This window comes from Oratosquilla oratoria, chromosome 17 (assembly GCF_046742065.1).
Source record: "Oratosquilla oratoria isolate Oo_2021 chromosome 17, ASM4674206v1, whole genome shotgun sequence".
Taxonomy (NCBI): Eukaryota; Metazoa; Arthropoda; class Malacostraca; order Stomatopoda; family Squillidae; genus Oratosquilla; species Oratosquilla oratoria.
The window spans coordinates 5,107,742-5,134,757 of NC_134793.1; the positions used below are offsets into that span (position 1 = coordinate 5,107,742).

Genomic DNA, 27,016 nt, shown 5'->3' on the forward strand with positions numbered 1-27,016 from the left:
ATAGAAAACTATTAGTAAAACTGAAAACCATAGGAGGGGTACAAGGTAAACTACTGGAATGGATGGAGGATTTTCTGCATGGAAGAAAAACGAGAGTAGTGCTCATAATAAAACAACAGGGCAGGACTTGCAGTAATGGGTATAAACTGGACAAATTTAGATTTAAAAAGGAAATAGCCAAGAATTGGTTTACCAATAGGGTGGTCGATGAATGGAATAAACTTAGTAACCATGTAGTAAGTGCTGAAGCTATCAGTTGTTTTAAAAAATGATTAGACGACTTTATGAATGGGGATGACAGGTGGTGATGGATATGGAGGTCCCTAGTATAGGCCTTATGGTCTCTTGCAGTCTCCTTTATTCTTATGTTCTTATAAAGGTTCCACTTTGGAAGAGGTGATTACTGGAGTTCCACAGGGATCGGTACTGGCTCCAATAATGTTTGCTATTTATGTGAATGATGTGGACGAGGGTGTGGACAGTTATATGAACTTCTTTGCTGATGATGTAAAATTGTTGAGAAAAGTGAGCCCTGAAATACTTTGTGAGTCACTGCAGAGATCTGAACAAAATTTGGGAATGGATTCAGAAGTGGGAAGTGGACTTCAACATCACAAATGTAGTATAATGGAATTAGGAAAAAGTAAAAATAGGATATCAGCACAATATAAAATCAGTGAAAAGGATGTAAATAAAGTGGGATTTGAAAAAGACCTGGGAGTTATCATCACAAAGGACATATCCCTTGATAAATAAACAAAATTGTTGGAGAAGCCTACAACTTGCTGAGGTCAATAAAAGTGCCATTTGCTTACTTGGATGAGGAAATAATGAAGAAAATACAAGTCACACTGGTAAGACCAGGACTATAGTATGCAGCAACACTATGGTCGCCCAGTATCAAAAAGAATATAAGGAAAATTGAAAGAATCCAGAGAGCAACTACAAAGATGGCCCCCACACTTTCAGAGCTCATAGGAAGAGAGACTGTTAAAACTAGAATTACCGACCCAAGAAACAAAGAAGAGACTTGTTGACCATCATTAGAATCATGAGAGGTATGGAAGTCCTTGATAGAAAAGACTAATTGGGATACGAGAAATACAAGAGGACATGGAAAGAAACTCAAAAAGGACAGTTATAGAAGAGACCTGAAAAAGAAGAGCTATCCCCACAGAATGGTGGATGTATGGAACAAACTGGATGAAATGATAGTGTGTGCAAAAACTATACACAAGTTTAAGAATAATTTAGATACTGCAAAATATAGAGATGGGATTCCACAAACATAGCTCCCCCTCCTGTAAGATACTAGGTAAATGCATTCAAACTCCTCTCTTATATTCCCACCACATTCACACCCAAGTATCTAAAACTATCCACTTCCTCCAGTCTTCCTTAATACTCACTTCCAGTCTGATGCCACTTTCTCCCTTTGTACATCTCATCACCTTACTTCTACCCACATTTACCTTCAACTTCCTTCTTTTGTACACCTTCCCAAACTCTGACACTAACTTCCTCAATCTCTCCTCTGATCCTGCTACATTCTTTACCTTTCATAAATAGTTAAAGCTCATTTATCCATCCTTCCCACCTCAGCACCTATCCTCTGCCACACTACTTGGGTCAATGCAAATATTTATATTTTTCAATCAAACACATTGCCAATGTCATTAATTTTCTTATATAAATTCCCTTCTCAGTATTTTTTCCTTCAAGAAATTAGATGATTCCTTTACTCTGTTATATATCGCTTATTATTTTTAGGGCATTGCTAAATATGAAGGAAGATAGGGAGGGAATGGTAGTTGGAGTGGGAAGTGCCAAGAAAATGACAGAGATGAATGAGGAAAATGGAGGAGAAATAAGGAAAGATGAGGTGAAAGCAGTTATTAAAATGATGAGAGCAGGTAAGGCACCTAGGTTAGATGGGTGTCATGTGGAGTGTCTATAAAAAGGAGGTGCAGTGATGAACTGGCTGGTGAGGTTGTTTAATGTTAGTCTAAAAGAGGGGTGCTGGAAAGCTGGAGGAATGCCTGTATAGTTCCACTTTACAAGGGAAAAGGGGAGAAGTGTGAGTGCAGTAATTTCAGAGAGATCAGTTTGTTGAGTGTAGTTGGGAAGGCTTATGGGAGGGTTTTGAGTGAGGAACAGAGAGAGTAATTGGTGAGGACCCATGTTGGTTTAGGACAGGAGTTGCTTGGATAAGAATTTTGTGGTAAAGCAGATATGTGAGAAACTTTAGGAAAAGGTAAGGATGTTTTTCGGTATTTTTGGATTTGGAAAAGGTTTATGGTAGGGCAGACAGGAAGGCACTGATATATGGGCTAGGAGGAAAGCTGTTTAAGAGCAGTCAAAAGTTTTTAAGAGAGTAGTAGAGGCTACGTTAAAATTAGAAATGGAGAAAGTGGGTGGTTTGAAGTTAAAAGTGGAACTTTGCCAAGGATGTGTTGCATCACCTTGGCTATTCAATTTGTACCTGGATGGGATAGTGTGAGAGGTAATTGCAAAGGTAATGGGCAGGGGATTGGAGATGGTTAAAAAAAATTGAGAAAAATGGGAGATAAACCAGCTGCTGTTTGCTGATGACACTGCACTTGTGGTAGGATCAGAGGAGGGATTAAGGAAATTAGTGACGGATTTTGGGAAGATGGGTGAAAGAAAGTTGAAGAAAAATGTGGGTAAAAGTAAGGTGATAAGATGTACAAGGGGAGAGGATGGCAGCAAATTGGGAGTATGGAGAGAGACTGGAGGAAGTGGACAGCTTTAGATACTTAGGGGCAAATGTGGTGGGAAAGGGTGGAGTGGAGGTAGAATGTAGATTGAGAGAAGCAAGAAAATGCCATGGAGGATTAAAAAGTATAATGAGAAATAGACATTTGGCAATGGATGCTAACAGGAGATTGTATGGAGGGGTGATTGTGCTGACAGCACTGTATAGGGCAGAAATATGAAACAAAAAAGGAAGAGTTTAAATGTGTTTGAGATGTAATGTCCGAGAAGTATGGCAGAGGTTACTAGGCTGGATAGAGTGAGAAATGAGGTGAGTAGGAGAGCCGTGGTGGAAAGGGAGTTGGGAGATAGGGTTGATGAAAGAGTATTGGGATGTTTTTGAACACATGGAAAGAATGAAGAAAGATTAGTAAGGCAGAGGTGATGGAAATGAACATGCAGGGATAACCAGTTATGCAGGAGCAAAGAAGGAGAGAGGGGTTTTGAATGGGGAGTGGAGTATGTGGGGACGAAATAGGTGAGAGTGGGTTTATGACTTTGGCTACCTCCCTTATAAGGGGGGAAAAAGCCCTTGATATATATATATATATATTTTTCAATGTTTCACATTTGAAATTTTTCTTAATTTGTGATTTCAGTACAGAAAAGTAAACATAAACATACTGAAAATCTGTATATAGTGAATCCATAGATCTCATTGTATGTACTGAAAGCATTCTCCTCTTACAATGTGGCTGACAGTCAAAGCCCATATCCACTTCAAAAAACCCAATCAACCACCCTTCCCATCTCAGCATCTAAGGGAAGAAGGCCACCCTGCCCATTGCCATATTGCTTAGGTCAAATGGACTTTTAAGTCACTACATTACAGTCACTTCTGAAAATAACACATATCTTAAAACTATTACTTTTTATTTTTAATTAATTTATTCATAAATATTACAAAGTTTCTCATTCTTTAACTTTTTACTCTTTTATTATTCTATTCTGGCTTCTACCAGATAGTTTTATTCAGTTGAAAGAAAACTTTCATATTCTAAATAACATATGATATCTGGCTGCTGCCACATGTCATTCAGCAGGAGAAAATTTCCACTCTGGAGCTTAAACATTCCTTGGAAATACACCTATAATGCAGTTTAATTCATCATATATAGTGGGGAAAGTCTGCTTACCAGGGGATTAAGCTTTTCAATAAAATGTGAAAGCAACAAGCAGGAACATATTGAACCACCAAACAAAATATGAACCATTTAAAAAAAAAGTTCAAGAATAATTAGTTATGTTCTTCCTTTATTTTATAATTTTCATGATTACACAAAATTTGATATTGTGCACATATATAAACATTAACATTTTAATTGCTGCACTAGTTTGTATATATTTAATCATCAAGCACTGAGTCCAACCAATCTTCCAAGTCTTCTTGTTCAGTCTCATTTACCAAAAGAACAGGTTTCTTCTCAATCTTGACTGGTGCATCAAGGTCAACAGCAGGTTCCTCTTCTTTCTCTTTGGGAGGAAGGGGATCTTTCACAGAAATTTCTTCTTCCTTTTCTTGTGGCACAGGTGTTGGCGATTTCTTCTTACCTCGCTGTCTTTGCTGAAGAGGCTCTGTAGGGGATGATTGTCGTGGAAGTCCAAAGTTGAAATCCAGTTTAGGAGGTTCTTTCTTGGTACCTAATTCAGTGTCTAATTTTGGAATGCTGAATTCTACTTTGGTATTCTTCATAAGGGGAGGTGTCTGAGCTTTGCTGATAGGGGGAGCAGATGCAGGTTTGGGTTCAACTACAGTAACTTGTGGTTCAGGAACAATGACCTCTTTCTTTTTAACCTCTGGCACAGGCTCAGGAACAGGTTCAGGCTCAGGTTCAGGTGGCAAAAGATCAGTACCAATCTCCTCCTCATCCTCATCAACAATAAAATAATTCTCTAAAGTCAATGCCACATCAACAGAGCTCTTGGTTGATGTCTTAACTTCTGGAGTTTCACTTTCAAGATTGAGAGGTTCATTCTCAACAATTTTCAGACTCTGCAACAGTTTCTCATTCACTGTATCTGTATTCACATAATCCAGACTTGGTTTGTAAAGCTTTTTATTGTCTTCAGCCATACAACTGTAGAAATCAATATCATCAGACTGAAAAAGAAAAATTGTACACTATGTAGTCTTCCCATTTTGAGCCTCAAATGGTTACTATAATGAATAGACAAAATGGTGCACAAAATTATACAAAATACTTACAGGCAATCTTTCTTCCTCAAGATTGAGTTGCACATGAAGAGGAACAGTGGCTAAAGCAGACACTAAGTCAGCTACTTTGAGTGCACCTAAGCCATGTGTATTAAGTATACCCAGTTCCTGCTCCCAGGATAGTTCCCCTTTAAACCTGAATGTTCCTGAGCTCCCAACTGAAAAGAAGTATAAAGAAACTTATTAGGGTTAAATACATGAAAGAGAAAAGGTACTACTGACAAGCCAGGAAATACATCATGTGAGGACAGTAATGTTAAACCATTTCAGTCATTCAAGTTTTATCACCATGACAGCTCAAATAAGCAAAATGTTATACCAATAGAAACTTCATCCTCACCTGGTGCTTTTCTTGACATACAAATATACATGCATATACAATTAGGCCCTTTCCCTTTTATCTGAAAAGGAGGTAGCCAAGTGAGAGGCATGTACCTATTCCCACCCATTTCACTCCATTCCACCACCACCTCCACCCTTCCCATCTCAGCTTCTCATGGATGATGGGTCATCCCTGCATCCACCAACTGCCCTGGGTCAAATGTAATGCAGTAAGACCATACATCCACAGCAAGGCTGTTTCATTTGATTGGTGAGGCCCTCTCCCAGGGCCGGCCCTACCATTAGGCGAATCTAGGCGGTCGCCTAGGGCATCAGGCTGAGAGGGGCATCAAGCAGTAATTCCTATTTCGGTACTTTAATAAGCATGGTTTAATCATTAACCGTCAGGCGTCAGACCAGTAACTAATTGGTTAATTTGCAGAAGCATTTTGCCAAATTTCCCCTATTTTTCTTATTTTTCAATTCAGTAGGGACAGGGTGAGATAAGGTAACCCCGACAGAGAGAAAACATCGATCGAATGCTCTGGTAGAAACACTGTTTCAAATATCGTGCCACCACTCCCCACTAACACAGCTGATATCCTACGGGAACACCGAACACACGCCAGTCGCCAGCATTCAACTCCCGCCAACGCAACGGCTGTGTTTATGAAGTAAGAAAATTTGATTATTTAGATCTTCGATGTTATTTTTTAAAGTTCTTATATAGTGTTCCACGTCGGTGAATATAGCGTGATTGTATTGCGTTATGTTTCATTACAATACTTACCCATATTGATATATTATAGAGTGAAACCAAAGGTAGAGGGGAGATTCAAATTGAGGTTGGAATGTGAGGTTGGAAACCGACCATAAAAAATGTTTGGAAATATCGATGTGTGAAAATTTGATATTAGGCTAGACTATATATAATTTGAAATACTTGGAAAAACATAAGGTATTATTATAGTTTCTTCCTCGTTTCAACAACGGTAATTTTCACATATACCATCGGATAATCATCATTATTCGAAGCATTTTCTTCTCTATACTTAATGGGAAAAATCATGTTTAACATCACTAGCACTTACTGAAAATCTTGGGTTAGGTTGGGTTAGGTTAGATTAGGTTAGATCAGGTCAGGTATAGTTAGGCTAATTACCTTTAGCTCAGGTTAGGTTAGGTTAGTGGCCTTTACGTTTGTGAACACCAGGTGATTAAAAAAGAAATGAAACAAAAAATAAAATAAAGAATAAAATAAATAGCTATTTCCCCCAGAAACGATAGTCATATTTGTTCATAGCACACTAAAATCTACCAGAAAAAATATATTTCAATCAAAGTTTCCGAGACGGGGAAGAAACTATAAATTTACCAAACATAATAAAAAGTGACTAATTATGTATATTACTATTAACATGAATATATATGGTTGTGGTGGTGAACTAGGCCTAGTGTGTTTAACCCTTATATGAAAAGGAATAAACCCTAAAGAGGAATATATCTAAACTGTCTATATGGTATATACTCCAATGGAATGCATTAATTGATATTTATTAAGATTTGTCTAATAGGAATTAACAATAATACTCCTCCCAATTTGTGCTTTTCAGATGAGTAATAGAAAGCAGCCCTCAGGGGCGCAAAATTGCAAACGCAAAGCAGAACAAGCAAAGGCAGTAGCAAAACAAGAGGGTTCTTTTTTTAAGTATCTAAGTAGAGAAAAAACAAGCGAAAATGGTAGTAAATCAGCAGGTAGTACCAATATTGAACCCACTGCAACTTCAAACACAGACTGTAAAGTAGATGTTGCACAGACTTCTGTTGGAGAAAAAGCTGATGGTATTGAACCTGCTGCTGTATCTGACATTGGAATTAGTGATGTGAATTATGGAGATCCAGCAACTTGGCCTGACACATGCAATAATGTTTTGCGACAACTGCTTGTACAACATGGACCACAGCACATTTCTTCATACAACTTCCCCAAGGATTCTAAGAACAGAAGATTTTCCCCTATACATTACAAAAGAAGACTGAGTAATGGTGAGGAAGTATGCCGTGACTGGTTGGTTTATTCAACTTCGAAAGATGTTATGTTTTGTTTTTGCTGTAAATTATTTTCCTCCAAACCTAACGTTTCTCTGCATAAAGAAGGTTCTAATGATTGGCAGAATACCACAGCAATTCTTTCTGTTCATGAAAGAAGCACGGAACATAGTGACAACTATCAAACCTGGCGTGAACTTGAACTACGATTGAAACAAGGAAAAACTATTGATCATATTGAACAGCAGAGTTTGAACCAGGAAGAAAAGTACTGGCAAAAAATTTTGGAACGTTTGATTGCGTTGTCTAGGGTTCTTGCTGTACAGAACTTAGCATTTAGAGGAACAAATGAGAGCCTCTACAGTCCCAACAATGAATTTTTTTTAAAGTTGGTTGAATTTCTAGCTTTATTTGATCCAGTCATGAATGAACATTTACGTAGAATTAAAAACAAATAGACTATGGTGCACTATCTGGGAAAAAGGATCCAAAATGAACTTATACAACTGCTGGCAAGTGCAATTAAAGAGAAAATTTTGGCCGAAGTAAAGCTTGCAAAATATTTCTCAATTATATTAGATTGTACACCTGATATCAGCCACATAGAGCAACTGACAATGATTCTTTGATATGTAGATATCAAAAAAGAGCCAGAGGTTAGTCAGCATCAAGTTTGCATCAAAGGAAGTTTTTTAGGCTTTGTTCCATTAAAAGAAACTACTGGAGCTTTCATGACTGAAACACTGGTGGATGAGCTTCAAAATGTGGGGTTGCAGATAGACAATTTACGTGGTCAAGGATATGATAATGGGAGCAACATGAAAGGAAAACACTACAGTATTCAGCAGAGAGTGCTTGATATGAATCCACATGCCTTCTTTGTACCTTGCAGTGCACACTCATTAAACTTAGTGGTGAATGATGCTGTCAAATGTTGTCTTCAAGCTACAAATTTTTTTGGCATAGTACAACATCTGTATAATTTTTTCTCAATCTCAACTCATCGATGGCAGGTTTTGGTCAGTATCATGAAAGACTTAACCATCAAACCTTTAAGTGAGAACAGGTGGGAAAGTCGGATTGATGCTCTTAAACCCCTCAGATATCATCTTGCTGACATATATGATGCTTTACTTGAAATTTATGAAGACACAAACCTTAAAGGGTCATCTGGAAGTTCGACCCGGGTTGAAGCCAAGGAGTTAGCTGATGCTGTTTCCAAATATGAGTTTGTTGTTTCACTTGTCACATGGTATAACATCCTGTTTGAAGTCAATATTACCAGCAAGCATCTTCAAGATAAAGATGCTGATTTAAATTCAGCTACCAAACAGTTGGAAGCAACAAAAAGCTACCTTCTGAGCTGTAGATGTGATGATGGTTTTCAAAAAGTTCTGGTTGATGCTACAGAGGTGGCTCTAGATTTGGAAATAGAGCCACAATTTGAGAAAAAACAATCACGAAAACGGCAAAAGAAGCGTCTATTTGATTATGAAGCACATGAGGAATCACTAGAAGACCCCAGCCAAACGTTTAAGGTAGAATTTTATTATAGCGTTCTTGACATGGCCATACAGTCAGTAGAAGAAAGATTTCACCAGCTACATTCCTATAAAGCAATATTTGGCTTCTTATATGACATCCATGGAATAAAATATGCACCAATCGCAGATATTCTTCATGACTGCCAAAATTTAGAAAAGTCGTTAACACACAATGGGGATCACGACATTGATGCAAGAGACCTATGCTCAGAGCTCAAGGCAGTATCAAGGCACTTGACGAAACCCATGCTCCCACAAGCAGCACTTTGCTTTATATTTGAGCAAAAACTGCAAGATTGCCCTCAGAATATTATTAACTTTGCCAATATCCGTTGAAAGTGGAGAACGCAGCTTCTCTAAACTGAAGCTAATTAAAACTTACTTGCGCTCAACAATGCTGCAGCAAAGGCTTGTTGGTTTAGCTACTATATCAATAGAGAATGAGGAAGCTTCTAACTTGGATCTTGCTAAATTAGTGGAAAAATTTGCCAGTCTAAAAGCTAGGAAAGTGGAATTGTAATTTTTGTTGAAGTGTGTAATGGAAACCAATAGTTTTTTATTGTAGCCTACATAATTTCATTTCCAACAATATGTTGCACACATTTTTTTTTTAAACTTAGTATTGGATGGTTAATGTATTACAATACAGAGTATATTGCTATAAAATGGTTCTTTTTGTTACCATCAACTATAATTGATACAAAATTGAACCAAAAATTATTGTCCCCGAGCCACTGGCCCTGGGTGAACTTTCAAGGAGAGGACCCAAGGGGCATAATTTTTCAGCTTCGCCTAGGGCATCAAAAACTCTCGGGCCGGGCCTGCCCTCTCCATCCCCTCATGCAGAAAAGGAGATGGGAAGAAATCCCTTCAGGCTGCATTAAAATATCATTCATGCATAAGCACACTACCCACCATCCCTCCCTTCCTTGCATAACAGTATCATCCATACACAGTCATTCTCCACTCATCCCTATCTCCTGCCATCTCCCCTCTTTGCTCAACAGACATTCCCCTCTTGTTCAGTGCCCCCTTCACCCCATCCATCCATCTCATCCTCTGTTGTCCCTTAAAGTTCACTCCTCTCACCTCTGCCTTCTGAATCTCTTTTACCAATCTTTCATCACTCATTCTTTCTGTGTCCAAACCATCCCAATAAATCTTTCATCAGCTCTATCTCCCACATCCTTTTCCTCTCCTGCTCTCCTTCTCACCTCCTTATTTTTCACTCTATCCAACCTTGTAACCCCTACCATATTTCTCAGGCATTTCATCTCAAGCATATTTAAACTTTTCTTCTCTGCCCTTTATAAGTGAGAAAGAAAATCCAGAGAAGAGATAGATGAGAAAAGTAATAGAGAAAAGAAACGGAGATGAGACAGAGAAAAGAAAAGAAGAGAGATCTGCTTACCATTCTGTTCAATTACAGCAGCAAAATCTTCTCCAAGCATGTAATCTTGTTCTTGATCATCCTCCACATGTTGAATGGCTTCCTCATACCGTGACCAATTGTTCAGGATTTGTCGACGTTTATACTTCTTCCCTTCCTCTGCCTCAGGATCAGCCTCGACTGGTCTGACGGTGACTAAAAAGCAGCATCAGTATGTTAGTAAGTTATGCACAACTTCCAAAATTTCAATTCCTCAAAATTTACCTTCTATTTTCAAAGGCACGACAGGAATCTTGTACTTACCACCTTGATATACTTTCCCATCAACAATGACAACATTTGGTACTGGGTCTTTCTCTTTTGCCGGCTCTTCTTTTTTCTTTTCTGTTTCATTATTGCTTGCCTTCACTTCTTGATTGCTTGCCCGTACACTGTTTTGGCCTCCTAAAATAAAGTAATTTCTAACTTACTATATAAATATCAGGGTCCTTCTCCCCCTTAAAAGGGAATGGGTTTAAACTTATTGAAAGTATCATATTGTATATAATGACTTCTATCTTGTCTCACTATTTTCTACTTATTCTATGTAACTTAGTCAGATGAATAAAGACTCACTGTTATTGTCTTTCCAAAGATTCCCTGATGGGGAATGTATGTCAATTCTAAAGAGCAACAGTTTTCTTTTACATAGTGGTTCCTGAATGTTTTAATACTGTGTCCCCTTGAATGTGTATTTTTTCTATTTTCCTTCAATCTCTCCTGTATCATCTCTATGACTAATCTCTTCAGCACAATATTGTCCCAAAGGGCAAAAGCAATGGTTATTACAAACAAAACACAAATGCAAATGTATGTACACCCCTGTCCCCTCACAACCACATTACCATGTTAGTTGTTAAGGTCAACAGTACTCATTCTCTTGAAATTTAAGGTTTTCATCACTACCATATGCATATGTAGAGGATAGTTATAAGGTCACATATCAAAAGCCAAACAAGATCTACAACATGAGTAGTAGAGGACAGGGAATGAAGACAGTGATTGGTTTGAGGTGAAGGTGGGGCTGTACCAAAGCTGTGAGATGTCACCATGGTTGTTCAGTGTGTACATGGATGGTGTTGTAAGGGAGGTGAACACAAGGGTCCTAATCAGGGAGTTGGAACTAGTGAAGATGGAGGGAAGAGGTGAGTCAGTTGTTGTTTGCAGATGACACTGCATTTGTAGTTCAACTGGAGGATAGACTACTGAAACAGTCAGTGGCTGAGTTTGGAATGGTATGTAAGAGGGAGAAATTGAAAGTAAATGTGGGCAAAAGATGATGAGATAGACAAGATGTGAGAATGCCAGTGGGTTGGAGATGAAGTTACAGGGTAAGAGGCAGGAGGAAGTGGAGAGTTTTAAGTATCTGAGGTCGCATGTAGCAGGGAATGGAGGAAAGGAGGTAGAGGTGAATTAAGGAGTAAGGGAAGCAAGTAAATGACTGGGAATGAAAAGTGTCATGAGAAATACTTGTAGTTATCTGGGAATTAGCACAAAGAGAAAAGTGTGTAAAGGAATGATTATGCCCACAACAGAGTATGGAGTGGAGACTTGGAATATAAGGGAAGCAGAGAGGAAGAGCTGGGTGTTACAATGATGGAAATATTAGGAAATGTAGAGGAGGAATGGAGAGTGGGGGGTGGACAGAGAGCTAGCAGACAGGGTATTTCAAAGAGTGCTGGGATGGTCTGAGCATATGGAAAGATTAAGTGAAGAAATCTGGTTAAAAAGTGTGCGAAAAACACAAGTGGATGAAGGGAATGAGATGGATAGAATAAAAAGGGCACTGAATGTAAAAGGAATGTCTGTCAAACAAGGAAGGGAGGGGGAAAAAGATAAGTGTGAATGAAGAGTGGTTGTAAATGGGTGAAGAAATACATGACAGCCTTACCCCCTGCCTCATGCCGAACTCTTTGTTGCCGTTGTCTTCTACGTTCTGGCATCGTTCAAGCTTTCTCAATCTTCATTAGTGAAATCTGTAAGAAATTTGTACAATAAATTCAAGGGATTTACATGATTTTCAATTAGACATTAATTCTTTGTTTCTAAGTGTATATTATCCATCAGAAAAAATAAGAAAGATAGAACATACATATACCAATGTTTTTTTCCCCTGTACAAGGGAGGTATCCAAAGTCAAAGACATGAATCTACTCCTACCCATTTCATCCCCACATATTCCACTCCCATTCACCATCTCTCTCTCCCTCTTATCTTGGCTCCTCCTGGATGATGGGTCACCTCTGCATCTTGCCCACTGCCCTGGGTCAGAAGCAATGCAGCAAGACACATATCCACAGCAAGGCTGCTTTATTTAATCAGCAACCCCCCTTCTCCGTCCCCTCATGCAGAAAAAGAGAAGACACGGAGAAATCCCTTTGAAATGTGTCAAAATATAATTCACATATACTTCCTCACCCCCCTCCATCCCCCACCCTCTCCCTTCCATGCATTACAGTATCAACCATACACGGCCATTCTCCACTTACCCCTATCTTGTCTTCTCCCTTCCTTTCTCAACAGACATTCCCCTCTTTCCCAATGCCCCTTTTACCCCATCCATCCACCTCATTCTTGGTTGCCCCTTCATGTTCAGGGAAAACAAAGTGGGATAATGATAAGACTTCTGCATGACTCTCAAATGGTCTTGACACAAAATGATCAGATAAACAGCAGAGCTGGCAGAATATATACCTAGTGGCCTTGATAAAATGGTCAAAACATTCATGATCCAGCATGTGACCTATTTTGGGATATGCTGTAATAGTGTGGAATCTATACAAGATTCTATACTAAAAAAAGAAAAGAAAAGAAAAAAAAAAATATATATATATATATATATATATATATATATATATATATATATATATATATATATATATATATACATGATTTAAAATCTACAGCGACAATGGCGTTGTTGAGTTTATATTGGAGCTTTAATTTCTCTCGTGCAACAAGTTTCTGTGGTGGTTCCAAATAGCTGAGAAGGTGTCCAAAAGACATTGGGTGCGGTTTTCTCTTTTTTAATTCTCCTATACGTATTTCGACCTTACTCGGTCATCCTCAGGGAGGGAGTAACAATAGTTGGTGATTACAGGGGTTTAAATACAGGCCGTATATTGGCCGAACACTGGGAGAGGTCATTTCATGTAGCCATGATCCGTAGCGCTGCGTACGTGGAAGTAGCAACTTCCTTGTGGATTGTGGAAAGGGGTGTTATTGTTTGTGTTATGTGCGTCTACTGCTTGGGAGTGTGGTTGTGGGCATGAGTTGTATGTTAATGGAAGGTTTCTCGATGTATATGTTCACTGCTTCGGCCATCTTAAGGCGAAGGGGGTCGTGGGCTTTGTAGATTATTTTAGTGTTTTCGTTTAGTGTTTGTCTGGTGATGGTGGTTTTGTGTTCTTTTGTCATATGTGTTTTGATGGCGCCATTCTGGAGGTGGTATGAGAGTCTTTTGGAGAGGGTCATAGAAGTCATGCCAATGTATGAGGAGGTGCGGTGCTGACAATCACCGACAGGGCAATCAAACTTATACACGACGTTGACTTCTTGTAGAGGAGGGTTGGGGGGCTGGCTGTTGTTCTTAATAACCAGGGTGTGTGTTTTGGAGGTTTTGTAGTATACGATTAGGCGTATCTTAGTGTCTGGGTTGTTGGGTCGAATGTTACGTGTGATAATATTTTGAAGTGTTCTTTCGTCTTCTTTGTAGCCGGTGTTCATATGTCCTTTGTAGTACAGGTCCAGTGTTGGTATATTGGTGTTTGTGGGTGTTGGTTGGCCGGTAAAGGAGTTCATCTTGTTTTTGATAATGGATTCGATGGAGTGTTGTGGATAGCCGTTGTTGACAAGAAGTGTTGTTATACGTTGGAGTTCGTTGTTCGTGGTTTTCCATGTACTGCTGTGGGAGAAGGCTCGGTTCACTAGTGATCGGATCACGCTTTGTTTGTAGCGTTCTGGACATTCGCTACTGCCGTTAAGACAGAAACCGAGGTTAGTGTCTTTGACGTAGACTTCAGTCGTGAATCGGTCTGAGGCTGTGCCTACTAGTATATCTAAGAATGGGAGGGTGCTATCGTTGCGTTGGTGTTCATAGGTGTAATTGAGGGTTGAATGTTTCTTGAATGTGTGTGAGAGTTGAGTTACAGATTGGGAATCTTTTGCGCTAATAAAAAACTACAAAACCTCCAAAACACACACCCTGGTTATTAAGAACAACAGCCAGCCCCCCAACCCTCCTCTACAAGAAGTCAACGTCGTGTATAAGTTTGATTGCCCTGTCGGTGATTGTCAGCACCGCACCTCCTCATACATTGGCATGACTTCTATGACCCTCTCCAAAAGACTCTCATACCACCTCCAGAATGGCGCCATCAAAACACATATGACAAAAGAACACAAAACCACCATCACCAGACAAACACTAAACGAAAACACTAAAATAATCTACAAAGCCCACGACCCCCTTCGCCTTAAGATGGCCGAAGCAGTGAACATATACATCGAGAAACCTTCCATTAACATACAACTCATGCCCACAACCACACTCCCAAGCAGTAGACGCACATAACACAAACAATAACACCCCTTTCCACAATCCACAAGGAAGTTGCTACTTCCACGTACGCAGCGCTACGGATCATGGCTACATGAAATGGCCTCTCCCAGTGTTCGGCCATGTAATCACCAACTATTGTTACTCCCTCCCTGAGGATGACCGAGTAAGGTCGAAATACGTATAGGAGAATTAAAAAAGAGAAAACCGCACCCAATGTCTTTTGGACACCTTCTCAGCTATTTGGAACCACCACAGAAACTTGTTGCACGAGAGAAATTAAAGCTCCAATATAAACTCAACAACGCCATTGTCGCTGTAGATTTCTTGAAATCATGTATACAACATGGCCTCCTACCAAAATTCACATATCGTCGCCAGGCCAGCAGCCGGAGAATCAACCCTCAAGATAGGCTATCCTACTTGAAGGAGGAACTGCAGGTGAAGGAATCGCTACTCCAGCAACTGCGAGCAGAGTATCATAATACCTGTTCAAAATGGAACAACACCGATGACATCCAACAAGACATCAAAACCTCCATCGAAACAGCACTCCTAAATATGTCTGATAGACATATTCTAGAAGCCAGAAGAAGGGTCGGCCGCAAACTTGCCAACTTATACGGCGGCCCTGTCTCCATCCCGAGATCTAAGGATCAATTCATAAACCTCAGCAGCGCTGAGCTTACAAAAGAGCAAGTTGAATTCCTTAACCTTGGACTCAACTGCCACTACATGTCCAAGCCCTACCACCTCCACAAGAAAATCGAAATGGAACTGCTCCTAGACAATATACACCAACTAGAAAAAGAGAAAAAGATTACTACAAACCCCAATCTAACATCTGAAATATGTGCTGAAGTCAATAAACGAAGAGGACACCACAATACCTCCCTACTCACATCCCCTCTTCGGAAAGCAGCCAAGGAACTGAAAGAGCAGGATAATATCGTCATACGTAGGGCAGATAAATCTTCCATCTACGTCCTACTTGACAAGGAAGAATACGTCGGAAAGATGAAAACCATACTAGATGACACCAACAAGTTCAAAATCATCACAACTAACCCCACCCTGGATCTGAGAAAGAAACTCAACAAGATCATCAGAAAAAACAACATAACAGCAGGCACCACCAAACTTCCCCTAGTCGAAGGAGACCACAAACTTGGATATGCCTTTGGGAATGTTAAAACGCACAAGCCTGGAAACCCCCTCCGCCCTATCATCAGCCAAACACCTACAGTTACCTACAAACTTGCCAAACGCCTTAACTCCTTAATAACCCCATACATCCCAACCTCCTACAGCCTAAAATCGTCGCAGGAATTCCTCACCATCCTTGAAACCTCCCAACCAGTAGGGGTCATAGCCTCATTAGATGTCGAGAATCTGTTCACAAATGTGCCAGTAAAAGAGACTATTGACCTCATCTGCCAGAGTATCTACCACAAGCCCAACTCAACACCCCTCGCCGTCCCTGAAGCAATCCTCCGAGAACTCCTTGAAATCTGCACATTGGAAGCTCCCTTCTACGGTCCAGATGGGAAAATGCGCATACAGGTAGACGGCGTGGCAATGGGATCCCCCCTTGGACCACTCTTCGCCAACTTCTATATGGGATCCATCGAAGAGAAAGTCTTCAACGACCATCCTGACATGCAGCCCTGTATCTACGCCCGGTATGTTGACGACATTTTTATTAGCGCAAAAGATTCCCAATCTGTAACTCAACTCTCACACACATTCAAGAAACATTCAACCCTCAATTACACCTATGAACACCAACGCAACGATAGCACCCTCCCATTCTTAGATATACTAGTAGGCACAGCCTCAGACCGATTCACGACTGAAGTCTACGTCAAAGACACTAACCTCGGTTTCTGTCTTAACGGCAGTAGCGAATGTCCAGAACGCTACAAACAAAGCGTGATCCGATCACTAGTGAACCGAGCCTTCTCCCACAGCAGTACATGGAAAACCACGAACAACGAACTCCAACGTATAACAACACTTCTTGTCAACAACGGCTATCCACAACACTCCATCGAATCCATTATCAAAAACAAGATGAACTCCTTTACCGGCCAACCAACACCCACAAACACCAATATACCAACACTGGACCTGTACTACAAAGGACATATGAACACCGGCTACAAAGAAGACGAAAGAACACTTCAAAATATTAGCACACGTAACATTCAACCCAACAACCCAGACACTAAGATACGCCTAATCGTATACAAAAACCTCCAAAACACACACCCTGGTTATTAAGAACAACAGCCAGCCCCCCAACCCTCCTCTACAAGAAGTCAACGTCGTGTATAAGTTTGATTGCCCTGTCGGTGATTGTCAGCACCGCACCTCCTCATACATTGGCATGACTTCTATGACCCTCTCCAAAAGACTCTCATACCACCTCCAGAATGGCGCCATCAAAACACATATGACAAAAGAACACAAAACCACCATCACCAGACAAACACTAAACGAAAACACTAAAATAATCTACAAAGCCCACGACCCCCTTCGCCTTAAGATGGCCGAAGCAGTGAACATATACATCGAGAAACCTTCCATTAACATACAACTCATGCCCACAACCACACTCCCAAGCAGTAGACGCACATAACACAAACAATAACACCCCTTTCCACAATCCACAAGGAAGTTGCTACTTCCACGTACGCAGCGCTACGGATCATGGCTACATGAAATGACCTCTCCCAGTGTTCGGCCAATATACGGCCTGTATTTAAACCCCTGTAATCACCAACTATTGTTACTCCCTCCCTGAGGATGACCGAGTAAGGTCGAAATACGTATAGGAGAATTAAAAAAGAGAAAACCGCACCCAATGTCTTTTGGACACCTTCTCAGCTATTTGGAACCACCACAGAAACTTGTTGCACGAGAGAAATTAAAGCTCCAATATAAACTCAACAACGCCATTGTCGCTGTAGATTTCTTGAAATCATGTATACAACATGGCCTCCTACCAAAAAAAAAAAATATATATATATATATATATATATATATCGCTACCAATAAGAAGCACTTCTGTCAGTGGGGACAATATCATGCCAAAGAAGTGGAGTCAAGATGGTAAATGAGAGACTTAATTTGGGTGGGGGAAAGGGATACAGTAATACAAATTAAAAGTGACCAGTATTTTTGCTTCAGTGGAGATTGATCTCTAATCATATAAAAATTATGTGTTACTCTGGTCCACAGCAGGGGTCACTAAGTCCCTAAGGTACTAGCTACATAAAAATTACATAGTAAATATCCCATTTGGTTGAAGCTTGGAAAAGTGAACAAGGTAATTACCAAGTAGGTGACAAGTTCACAAGGTTCATTTACAGAAAGAGGGGCCAATGACAAGTACCCACTAGTTGTGATCCTGTGTTCGTGGATTATATGTGAAGTTGTTGGTTGTTGATTGTGTTGGACAGGTTGTCTATTGGGGTTGTTGCTGGAGTAAATTATGATTAGGTTAGGGAGTTGTTCAAGCTGATCTACGTGTAAGTGGATAGGTGGAAAAACTGCATTTTGGAAGCATTGTAAAGACTGCATTTTCTGGGTCCCTAATAGGTACAACAGAAAGGGGGGCAGACACTATGTAGAAACTGACCAAATCTGAGCGAAACCTACTGAAAACCACTAAAAACCGCTAATGCATAACCACAAAATGTATCTAAATCCTGAAATAGCCTAATATCAGTGTAAATTTTACTCAGCTTTCCACAAATTTTATCCTTCTTTGCCTAACTGCCTTGTTTCATAAGATATTGACCAGTTTTGTGATAACCACTACATTGCACAAAACCAATTATCTTTGAAAACCCTCAACAGTGAAAATGGTTACATTATAAAATAATATGAATCTTAATCTAACTTAATAGAAAAATTCATGATCATGAGCTTTGCAAGTGATACTGATGGAATATTAAGAAACTGGACATTACTTTACAAAACAGGTCAAAATACATGTATATAGTGAGTTTCAGCAAGATATGACAACATTAACTAGAGGGTTTTGGTGGGTTTTGCTGATTTTGGTTGTAGTCCAGGAGTATTAGCTTTTCAACCAGAACAAATTAGTAACAAGCTGAAATTTTCAGGAAGTACTCAGAAGACCTTTCCTAATAACATACTAAAAGTCCCCAAGAACCCCTTCTGAGGGTTTTGAGAAATTTAAGATGGTGTCCACAATGGCAGCCTTTTAGATTTTGTCATATTTCAAGCCCCAAACATAATAGAAAGTCAAACAATAAGTCAATATATAAATATTTTGGGGCAAGGAGTTCAATTCTCTAATTTTTGGATTATCTGAATTTTAAATGGAATCATTAGTAAAAGAAAAGCAAAATACATGTTTATCAACCTGAATGTACACACATTATACAATAAAAGTCATACCAGTAGCAAAAAACAACACTTAACCATTACCTTAACTATAGACAAAAAAAAGCTTAGCTGTAGTCCTATTTATAGAATTCTAATCAATCATTCAATAAATCAAATAAATTTTAACGATGGTCTTAGGCATCATCTTTGTCATCAGTTTCAGCAGAAACTGGTCTTGGTGGTTCAGTCTCCTTATCATCATCAAAGAAAGATGGCATTTGTTCTGCATTGTTGCAGGTTTGACCACTGCACTTTGTACACATGGCAGAGCAGTGCACCCCCATCTTCCTGCAGCCACATGATGCTCCACAGCTATCTGCTTTGCAGCCACATGAGATCATGTTGAGCAGACAATCAGGGGCAATGGGGGGGTCAGTTTCAACTGGAATTAGGATGTCCTCCAGCTTCTATCCCCAGGCTGTTGGCTGCAAGGGCCTGCCCATCCATTCCTGGACAGTGTGATAAGTTCTGAAGGAATGTTGTTTGGCTGCAGCACTTTTCGAAGGCAAACTTGCCAGTTGGAAGGATGAGGACAGAGATGTTCTGCTGATTGCCTGTTTGTAGGCAGTGTAGCAGAACTCATCCAGTGACACACCATGAGGTACACATTACAACTTCAGGAGGATGCTTTCACCTGCTTCTTGCACTTGTTGGTGAGTGCTTCCAGCATTAGAGAATGTCTTGAGCTGATCATACTCCTCCTTGTTGTGAACCAGGTTGAATGCCTTGCACTTCCCTTGCCGATACACTGCAGGCAGAAATAACAGAATGGGCTATGGGAGTACATCGCCTGCTCAGTACACCTGTGTTTTTGCCCTTTGGGTCAAATATTCGTGCAGAAAGAGGTTCAGAGACCCAGGAATCATAGACAACCCATTTTCAGTATCTTCCAAACTGGGATATTCACTGAGGTCAAATACAGACAATTGAATGTCATCACGAAAAATTGACGTAGCCATTTAAATTATTCTTTCATTCTCCTCTGTTTTGTCTGCTGCTCTGTCTGCCATCCATTTTTCTTGAAGAATGCAATGAACTGAATCTTTGAAGCTAACAATACTCGACTTTCCAGGGAGGCTTGTAACGATTATGTCATCTTGATATCTTTCCTTCAGCTTCTGTTTCAAGTACTTCATGGAGTAGCCCTCCTCACCATGCAAGAATGTCTCCATCATCTCCATGAGGTCAGACACAGCATACTGACATTCATCGTTTCCATCCAGATAGGCACAAAGTTCATTGAAAGCAGATTGCTTCAGAGCATCAGGTGACTTGCCAACTGATTTCTGTGTTTCAGATTTGCTGAGAAAATCTTGGGCACATTTACAGTGATATTTAGCTTCAGCAGCAACCAAGACAGGATGCCTCAATCATTCTTTTGGCAACCATTTCTCCCCATTCATCATTCCTCTCTTTTGCCCTCTCTAAGATGTTCTATTTGAAGGGCATTGTCTCCACATTACTGGTCATCTTCTTCCGTTTTGTAGTAAGTCTGCTACTAGTTGGCAGTACTTCAGAGCAGAACAAGCAGTGTGTGGTGATGTCAAACTTTGGAGTTTTTGATCTTAGGGTGGGTGGCTGAACCTCCTCTTGTAGTACAGGTTCTTCTGACTTTCTCTTCGCGGACCTGATGGAGGACTCCCGGGTGTAGGCCTTCCTGCAGGCAATGTGAGGTGTCAGTGGGTTCTGCATCTCCAAGGTTTCATGAAGTCCTTCCTTCCTCTCCAGGCTTGCTGCTACTAAGGTTGTCCTTCCCTTGGCTCCTACTTGTACATAATCTTTGGTGCATAATTCAATGCAAATAACACACGAATCCATCTTGAACTCTAAAAAAACAAACAAAATTTAACATCACATACAACATATGAATCAGGCTAACACTTTCATCAATTGATAATCATGGTTTTACATGTATAACTAAAAAAACTTTCTGGCATTTCAGAATTACTTGTTACAACATCTGTGAATGTACTTGTAACTCAAAAACATGACACAGGCTCAATTTATCACACATATACTGACATAAATTAATTCCTTGGGTCTGAAAACCTATATTTGCATACTTCATTTGTGTTTCTATCTTGACTGAGACCTGAGATATAGCAAAATATGATATCAATGGCCATTTTGGACGCCATCTTGAATTTCTCAAAAACCTCAAGTGGGATTCTTGGGGACTTTTAGTATGTTATTATGGAAGGTCTTCTGAGCACTTTCTGAAAGTTTCAGCTTGTTACTAATTTGTTCCGGATTGATGCCATATTTGAGCTAATGCTCCTGGACTATTGGTCTTAATAAAAAATCAGACCAACAGAGAGGTCTGAAGTATGATTTTATGCAGCAACCTTTTCATAATACTGAGGATCAGATTGTGAAGGACATCTAGAAAATAAAGTACAAATATGTAGAGCAGAATCATCATTACAATCATGTATGGAGAAGATGTGCAGTCAGGGGCATCAATACATATCTGCAACCAGTAGCCTCATGAGATGGACATCACAGGGAGTCATCCCTCTGATGCATGTCTTCAAAAACCATCAACATCCTCACTTCCATCTGGAAGTGCCCTCAGGTACTCACACTTGGTCTCCAGATTAGTTCAAACCAACTTTATCTGTATTTCCTCCATTTTTTTTGCATATAGCTGACAACAAGTGACTGCTCTACTAGTATAAGCCAAAAACATAAAAATGTCCCACATTAATACAACATACACAACAGTTCAATTTTTTTTTCTTGGAGAGAGCTATGAGAAAATGCAAGGACCATTGCCAGCCACTATGGGGCTGCAGTCTTCCTGTTAGTGAAATTCAAAGCAAATAACAATTATCATTATGTGCATTCAAGAAACTTGTCCAAGCAGAGGGAAACAGAAGTGGGAAATATAACACAACCCTGTGGAACATCAAAGGTTATAGGTATGGAAGGAAGGCAGTGGCTGTTTACAAAGGCAGCTATAGAATGAAGATCAGAAATTTATGACCACAGAGAATTAGACACCATAGGAAGGGAACTTGGAATTCACAGATTTCTGCTACACTTTTACAAAATCTTTTTAATATGCTCAGTGCAACAGTATAGATCATACCAAAGTTCCAAGTGTCAGACAAAAAAACAAAAGTTAGACATCTAGTGGAGTATCCTATATTGAAATAATGTTGACAATCAGAGGTTATAATCAGAAAGATTTTTCATAACCCCATAGATCTCTTGGAGACACCAACCATGACAGTATCTCCAGAAAGGTGAAGGGGTTGGTTGATTTTTGATAAATAAATAAATAATAATAGACCCAAAATTTATGGCAAACTACAAATAATTTGATATGAAGGCCACAATAGAAGCACCTGAAGGGCACAAGAAATAAGGGCAAGGTCATATTTGCCAAAACATCAAAGAGAACTTATTAATAATTTAGGAGCCATGTAGCCTCCCTAAACAAGTACACATACTGTAAGTCTCTTAATCCAACACTCACCAACCACCACTTAAGCTGACATATGGGCCTTGGGAATTTGTGGTGTTTTATGTCCTGGGCCAATTCCTGAAGGAGGTTTATGTCCTGGGCCTAAACATTCGCACAAGTGGCGGTTTGTGAGTGTTGGATTAAATGACCTAGGTGTTCTGGTAGTTTCACTTCTTTGTGGTAGTAATCATTAATCTACAATAGTAATCAACAGTTGACAGTTGATGCATGCCTTGCATGAAAGAATGTAAAATTTACAGATGAATTTATTGTTCATCTTAGGACTAGTAGGTGCACACCATTGGTCCCTCAATAATATCACAATAATGAAATGGATATCACAGAGTGAATGAGTGTTAAGTACCTTGAATACAGAAAAATTACTATACAGTTAGACCTCACCCAACATGAGTGTTAGGTACCTTAGCTTGTCGTGCAGGATGAAATTCAAGTTGGGGTAATAACAGGTTTTATGGGAAAAAAATAGGTTAGGTTCCCAGACCCTCTCCAGACACTGGCACAAAACACAACCCAGTGAGTTATTCACACCATGCTATCGAGAATCATGGTCATGTTTGGCAAATGCTGGGATATTTCACCTATTTGTGTAAATGTGTACAGTGAAGTCGTGTTGGGCAAGGTCTGATAGTACTAGTTTCAGAAATGTGAGCATTATTTACTCCTTCATTGCTCCTCAGCTAAGCACAACAAAATAAATGACCAGCATTCCCTTGTACATATTCAAATTAAGGTGATTTGAACATTTGGTAATAAAACAGATTGTTTGAAATCTATTTTACTATGTTTAGCAAGGGAGGGGTGGGGTGTTCAAATAACATTTCTGGACAGGACCACAGTGTCATGCATTTCTAATCTAGTTCCAAAATGACCAGATCATGGGGTGTCAAATATGTGATTCATGACCACCTTTTCTGTAACCATAATATTACTGGTAGTGTAAAATTATGAACTATGATAATAAATGGTAAAATTCCAGAAACATGCAAACATGAATATTTAGGAATTTGTGAAGTTTCATCTCTCCCACTCGCACAGCAGTTTGTATATTTTTTGCAAATATATAACGACAAAGCCAACAACTTTTCTCAATAACATTTCTTGTAGAAATTAATATTAAGGAATGGGAAAAAAAAAAAAAAATAAAATCCTGCATCCTTCCTGCAACATGCCAATGAAGTGACAATTTTGTTGTGAGCATCACCCACTATTTTTTTTTGTTAAATTATGTTTTTTTCCCTATTCTAACCTACTTAACCTAACCTAAAAATGCATGCAGGAACAGACATACATCTTGGACTTTATGACTGGATAGTCATGACAATGCTTTGTTGTGCAGGTAGTGGGAATTATTTTTTCATCATTCCTTATTATTAATTTAAGGGAGGAACATTACAAAGAAAAGTTGTTGGAGTTGTCATAAAATAGATGCAAAAAAATATACAAACTGCTGTGCAAGCACATGAGACAAAATGGTGTGTACCAGAGGGTTGTGGGAATAATTTTTTCGCTATCCCTTAACATTAATTTCTGCAAGCAACGTTACTAAGAAGAGTTGTTGGATTTGTGGTAATATGGATGCAAAAAATATACAAAATGCTGTGCAAATGGGCAAGACAAAACTTCACAAATATTGATATTTATCCTAACCTATTTCTAAAATCAATAGCATTGTCATAAGTCATCTGTATTGATAATGTATTGAAAAGAAATTACATAGAAAAAATGGAAAAATTGTACTTGCATGCTATGGGTACAGACCCTAATGAATACCCCATCCATTATATCTACTATGGTCGGTACATAATACAGCATTTGAAAATGAATTATCAATATTGTAAAACATCAATGTACATATCTTTTCCTTGGCGGAAATCAATAAAAAAAAAATAAACCTTGCTGAAAGCAAATATACTACCAAACGATGCTGCGAGCATAGCATTGAGATGGCATGTTGTTGTCTGTCCAGTCCAGTCAATGTCAGACAATGGCTTTCACATTGTGCACCAGGTGTTCTCCAACTCCAGGTGACATTAGCAAGTGCTGTTACAAGGGTTACAGGTCGTTTCGCTACATTGCCAGTTCACTACCGTTACGAGGACAATAGGGCTTCCTTCAGGTTATGCAACGACTCTTTTCCCCAGTCTGATTGAGTACTTAATCAGGCCATCAGCATCCGTGATGACAATGACCTGGATGATCTTTAGAATAACAGGTACTGCATTACTAAATACAGCTTAGGTTACTTAAATTAGGTTAGGTAGCTTAGGTCATGCTAGAAATTATTAATTCATCATCCTTTCATTTCTGTGACCTCGGCATCTATCAAAACAAGTATGGTATATTATTCACTCTTTGTTCATTAGTAAATTGGCTTAATCAACTTTTTTTTATCTGTTACTTCCAAGAAAAATACATTTTACATTGATGGATTTTAATTTGCAAAAATTCTATTGCTATATCGTGTAGGTGTGCACTTCTAAAAAATTACCCTTTTGTCATACCAATTAATGGAGCTCATGTAAATATGTCATGTTTCAATTGGAAACGAGTATGACATCCCTGAGCCGTGTCCGTGAATATCATTACGCTCCTGATATTGTAAACAAGAAAATAGATATCATTGATATAGTCACTATATCAATGATATCTATTTTCGTTGTATGACAGGGAATGCCGTAATCATTTATACATTCTGGCATCATCTGGAAGTAAATTAAGAACACTATTCTATAATAGTGTTCTTAATTTACTCCCAGATGATGCCAGAATGTATAAATGATTACGGCATTCCCTGTCATACAACAATATTCTCTATTTGGAACTACAGAAGGGGTGGTCATAAAAAAAAAATCCATCCCAAGATACAGTAACAATCGTTATTGTAACAATTACAATACAATAAAAATAAGAGCTCCCCTTCCAAGTCCTGGTTCCGTCTTTGAATTTATATTACTTATAAAAAGCTTGGTGACAGCCTTATCCATGATTCCACTATAATGTCATTATAGTACATTCTACATTGCAGCAGCTTATCAAATTGCACGGTTTAATATAACATACCTCCGCACCTCACGTTCTTGACCAAAACAGTGTTGGGTTTGTTTTGCTAGAATAGTGATGACGTCATTGCTCATAATAACGACATTGAAAAAATCACCAGAGTAATGTTATATACATACACACCTCTATTAACTAAGCAGAAATTAATATTGACATCCCCAACACACTTGGATGTATATGTCATCTCTGTCGCCAATCTGTCGCTCACAATACCCTGCACTGGGGGTAATTATTGACCTATAGAGTATAGAAGGCATATAGTGATATACTGAATATATATATATATATATATATATATATATATATATATATATATATATATATATATATATATATATATTGTGTATGTTTGGTTTAAGTTTAATATGTTTGTTGTATGTTCAATATATATATATATATATATATATAGATATATATATATATATATATATATATATATATATACACACACACACATTTTAACAACCATAATGCACTTTGATTCTAAGCCATCAAAGGGCGACATGCAGAAATTGAAATGTGGCACTGCCAAGGACTCGAACCCGGCATCCTCATGACAAGTGCGGCAGTGACTTACCAACTAGGCTATCAAGAGTTCATCGCAATTTTTTTTATATATTTGTATGCTCGAGTTACATACACATATATGAAGTTTTGCGTTCAACCCATCTCCTCTATGATAGTACAAAAGCCATCAAAGGCTGACCTGCCTGTCGGCCTCTGATGGCTTAGAATTAAAGTGCATTGTGGTTGTTAAAATGTATCTCTAATCACTGGGACCCATTCAGTGTTGTACAAATACTTTCCCGCGTTCGTATACTTCCAATTATACTTGCTAATCATAATCTACTTGATTTTATCTGTCATTTTTATCCAAGTAAGGAGATTGCCTTTATGGGTGACTAATCTTCCCTCCATTAAGTGGAACACCGTTTCTTCCAATGCTGGTCTTTGTTACTAGATTCTTTGCTTTATGATTGTTGTCTTTCCCTAGGTTTAACACAGTTGATTAATGAACCAACATACATATTTTCTGGTAATATACTAGATTTCATATGCTGGCTGGAATAGTAATATCAAAATTCTCTCTTCATTTTCAAGCTGCAGTCATTGTCCTGCCTTAATCACTTATAAATTTCAGATTTCTATTTTTTCT

General features: G+C 38.9%; 2 protein-coding genes across 2 annotated transcripts; one reads left to right on the forward strand and one right to left on the reverse strand.

Moving 5' to 3' along the window:
• Window positions 1-3,631: 3,631 nt before the first annotated feature.
• On the reverse strand, window positions 3,632-25,929 carry LOC143034360 (uncharacterized). The gene is made up of 6 exons (XM_076200316.1): window positions 25,861-25,929; window positions 12,225-12,309; window positions 10,598-10,738; window positions 10,316-10,489; window positions 4,982-5,148; window positions 3,632-4,876 (listed from the first exon to the last, which is right to left on the reverse strand). The coding sequence occupies exons 2-6, from the start codon at window positions 12,274-12,276 to the stop codon at window positions 4,121-4,123; spliced, it is 1,290 nt and encodes a 429-aa protein (XP_076056431.1). The 5' UTR covers window positions 12,277-12,309; window positions 25,861-25,929; the 3' UTR covers window positions 3,632-4,120.
• LOC143034361 (zinc finger MYM-type protein 5-like) lies at window positions 5,399-8,484 on the forward strand. The gene is made up of 2 exons (XM_076200317.1): window positions 5,399-5,985; window positions 6,925-8,484. The coding sequence occupies exon 2, from the start codon at window positions 6,925-6,927 to the stop codon at window positions 7,816-7,818; it is 894 nt and encodes a 297-aa protein (XP_076056432.1). The 5' UTR covers window positions 5,399-5,985; the 3' UTR covers window positions 7,819-8,484.
• Window positions 25,930-27,016: the final 1,087 nt, after the last annotated feature.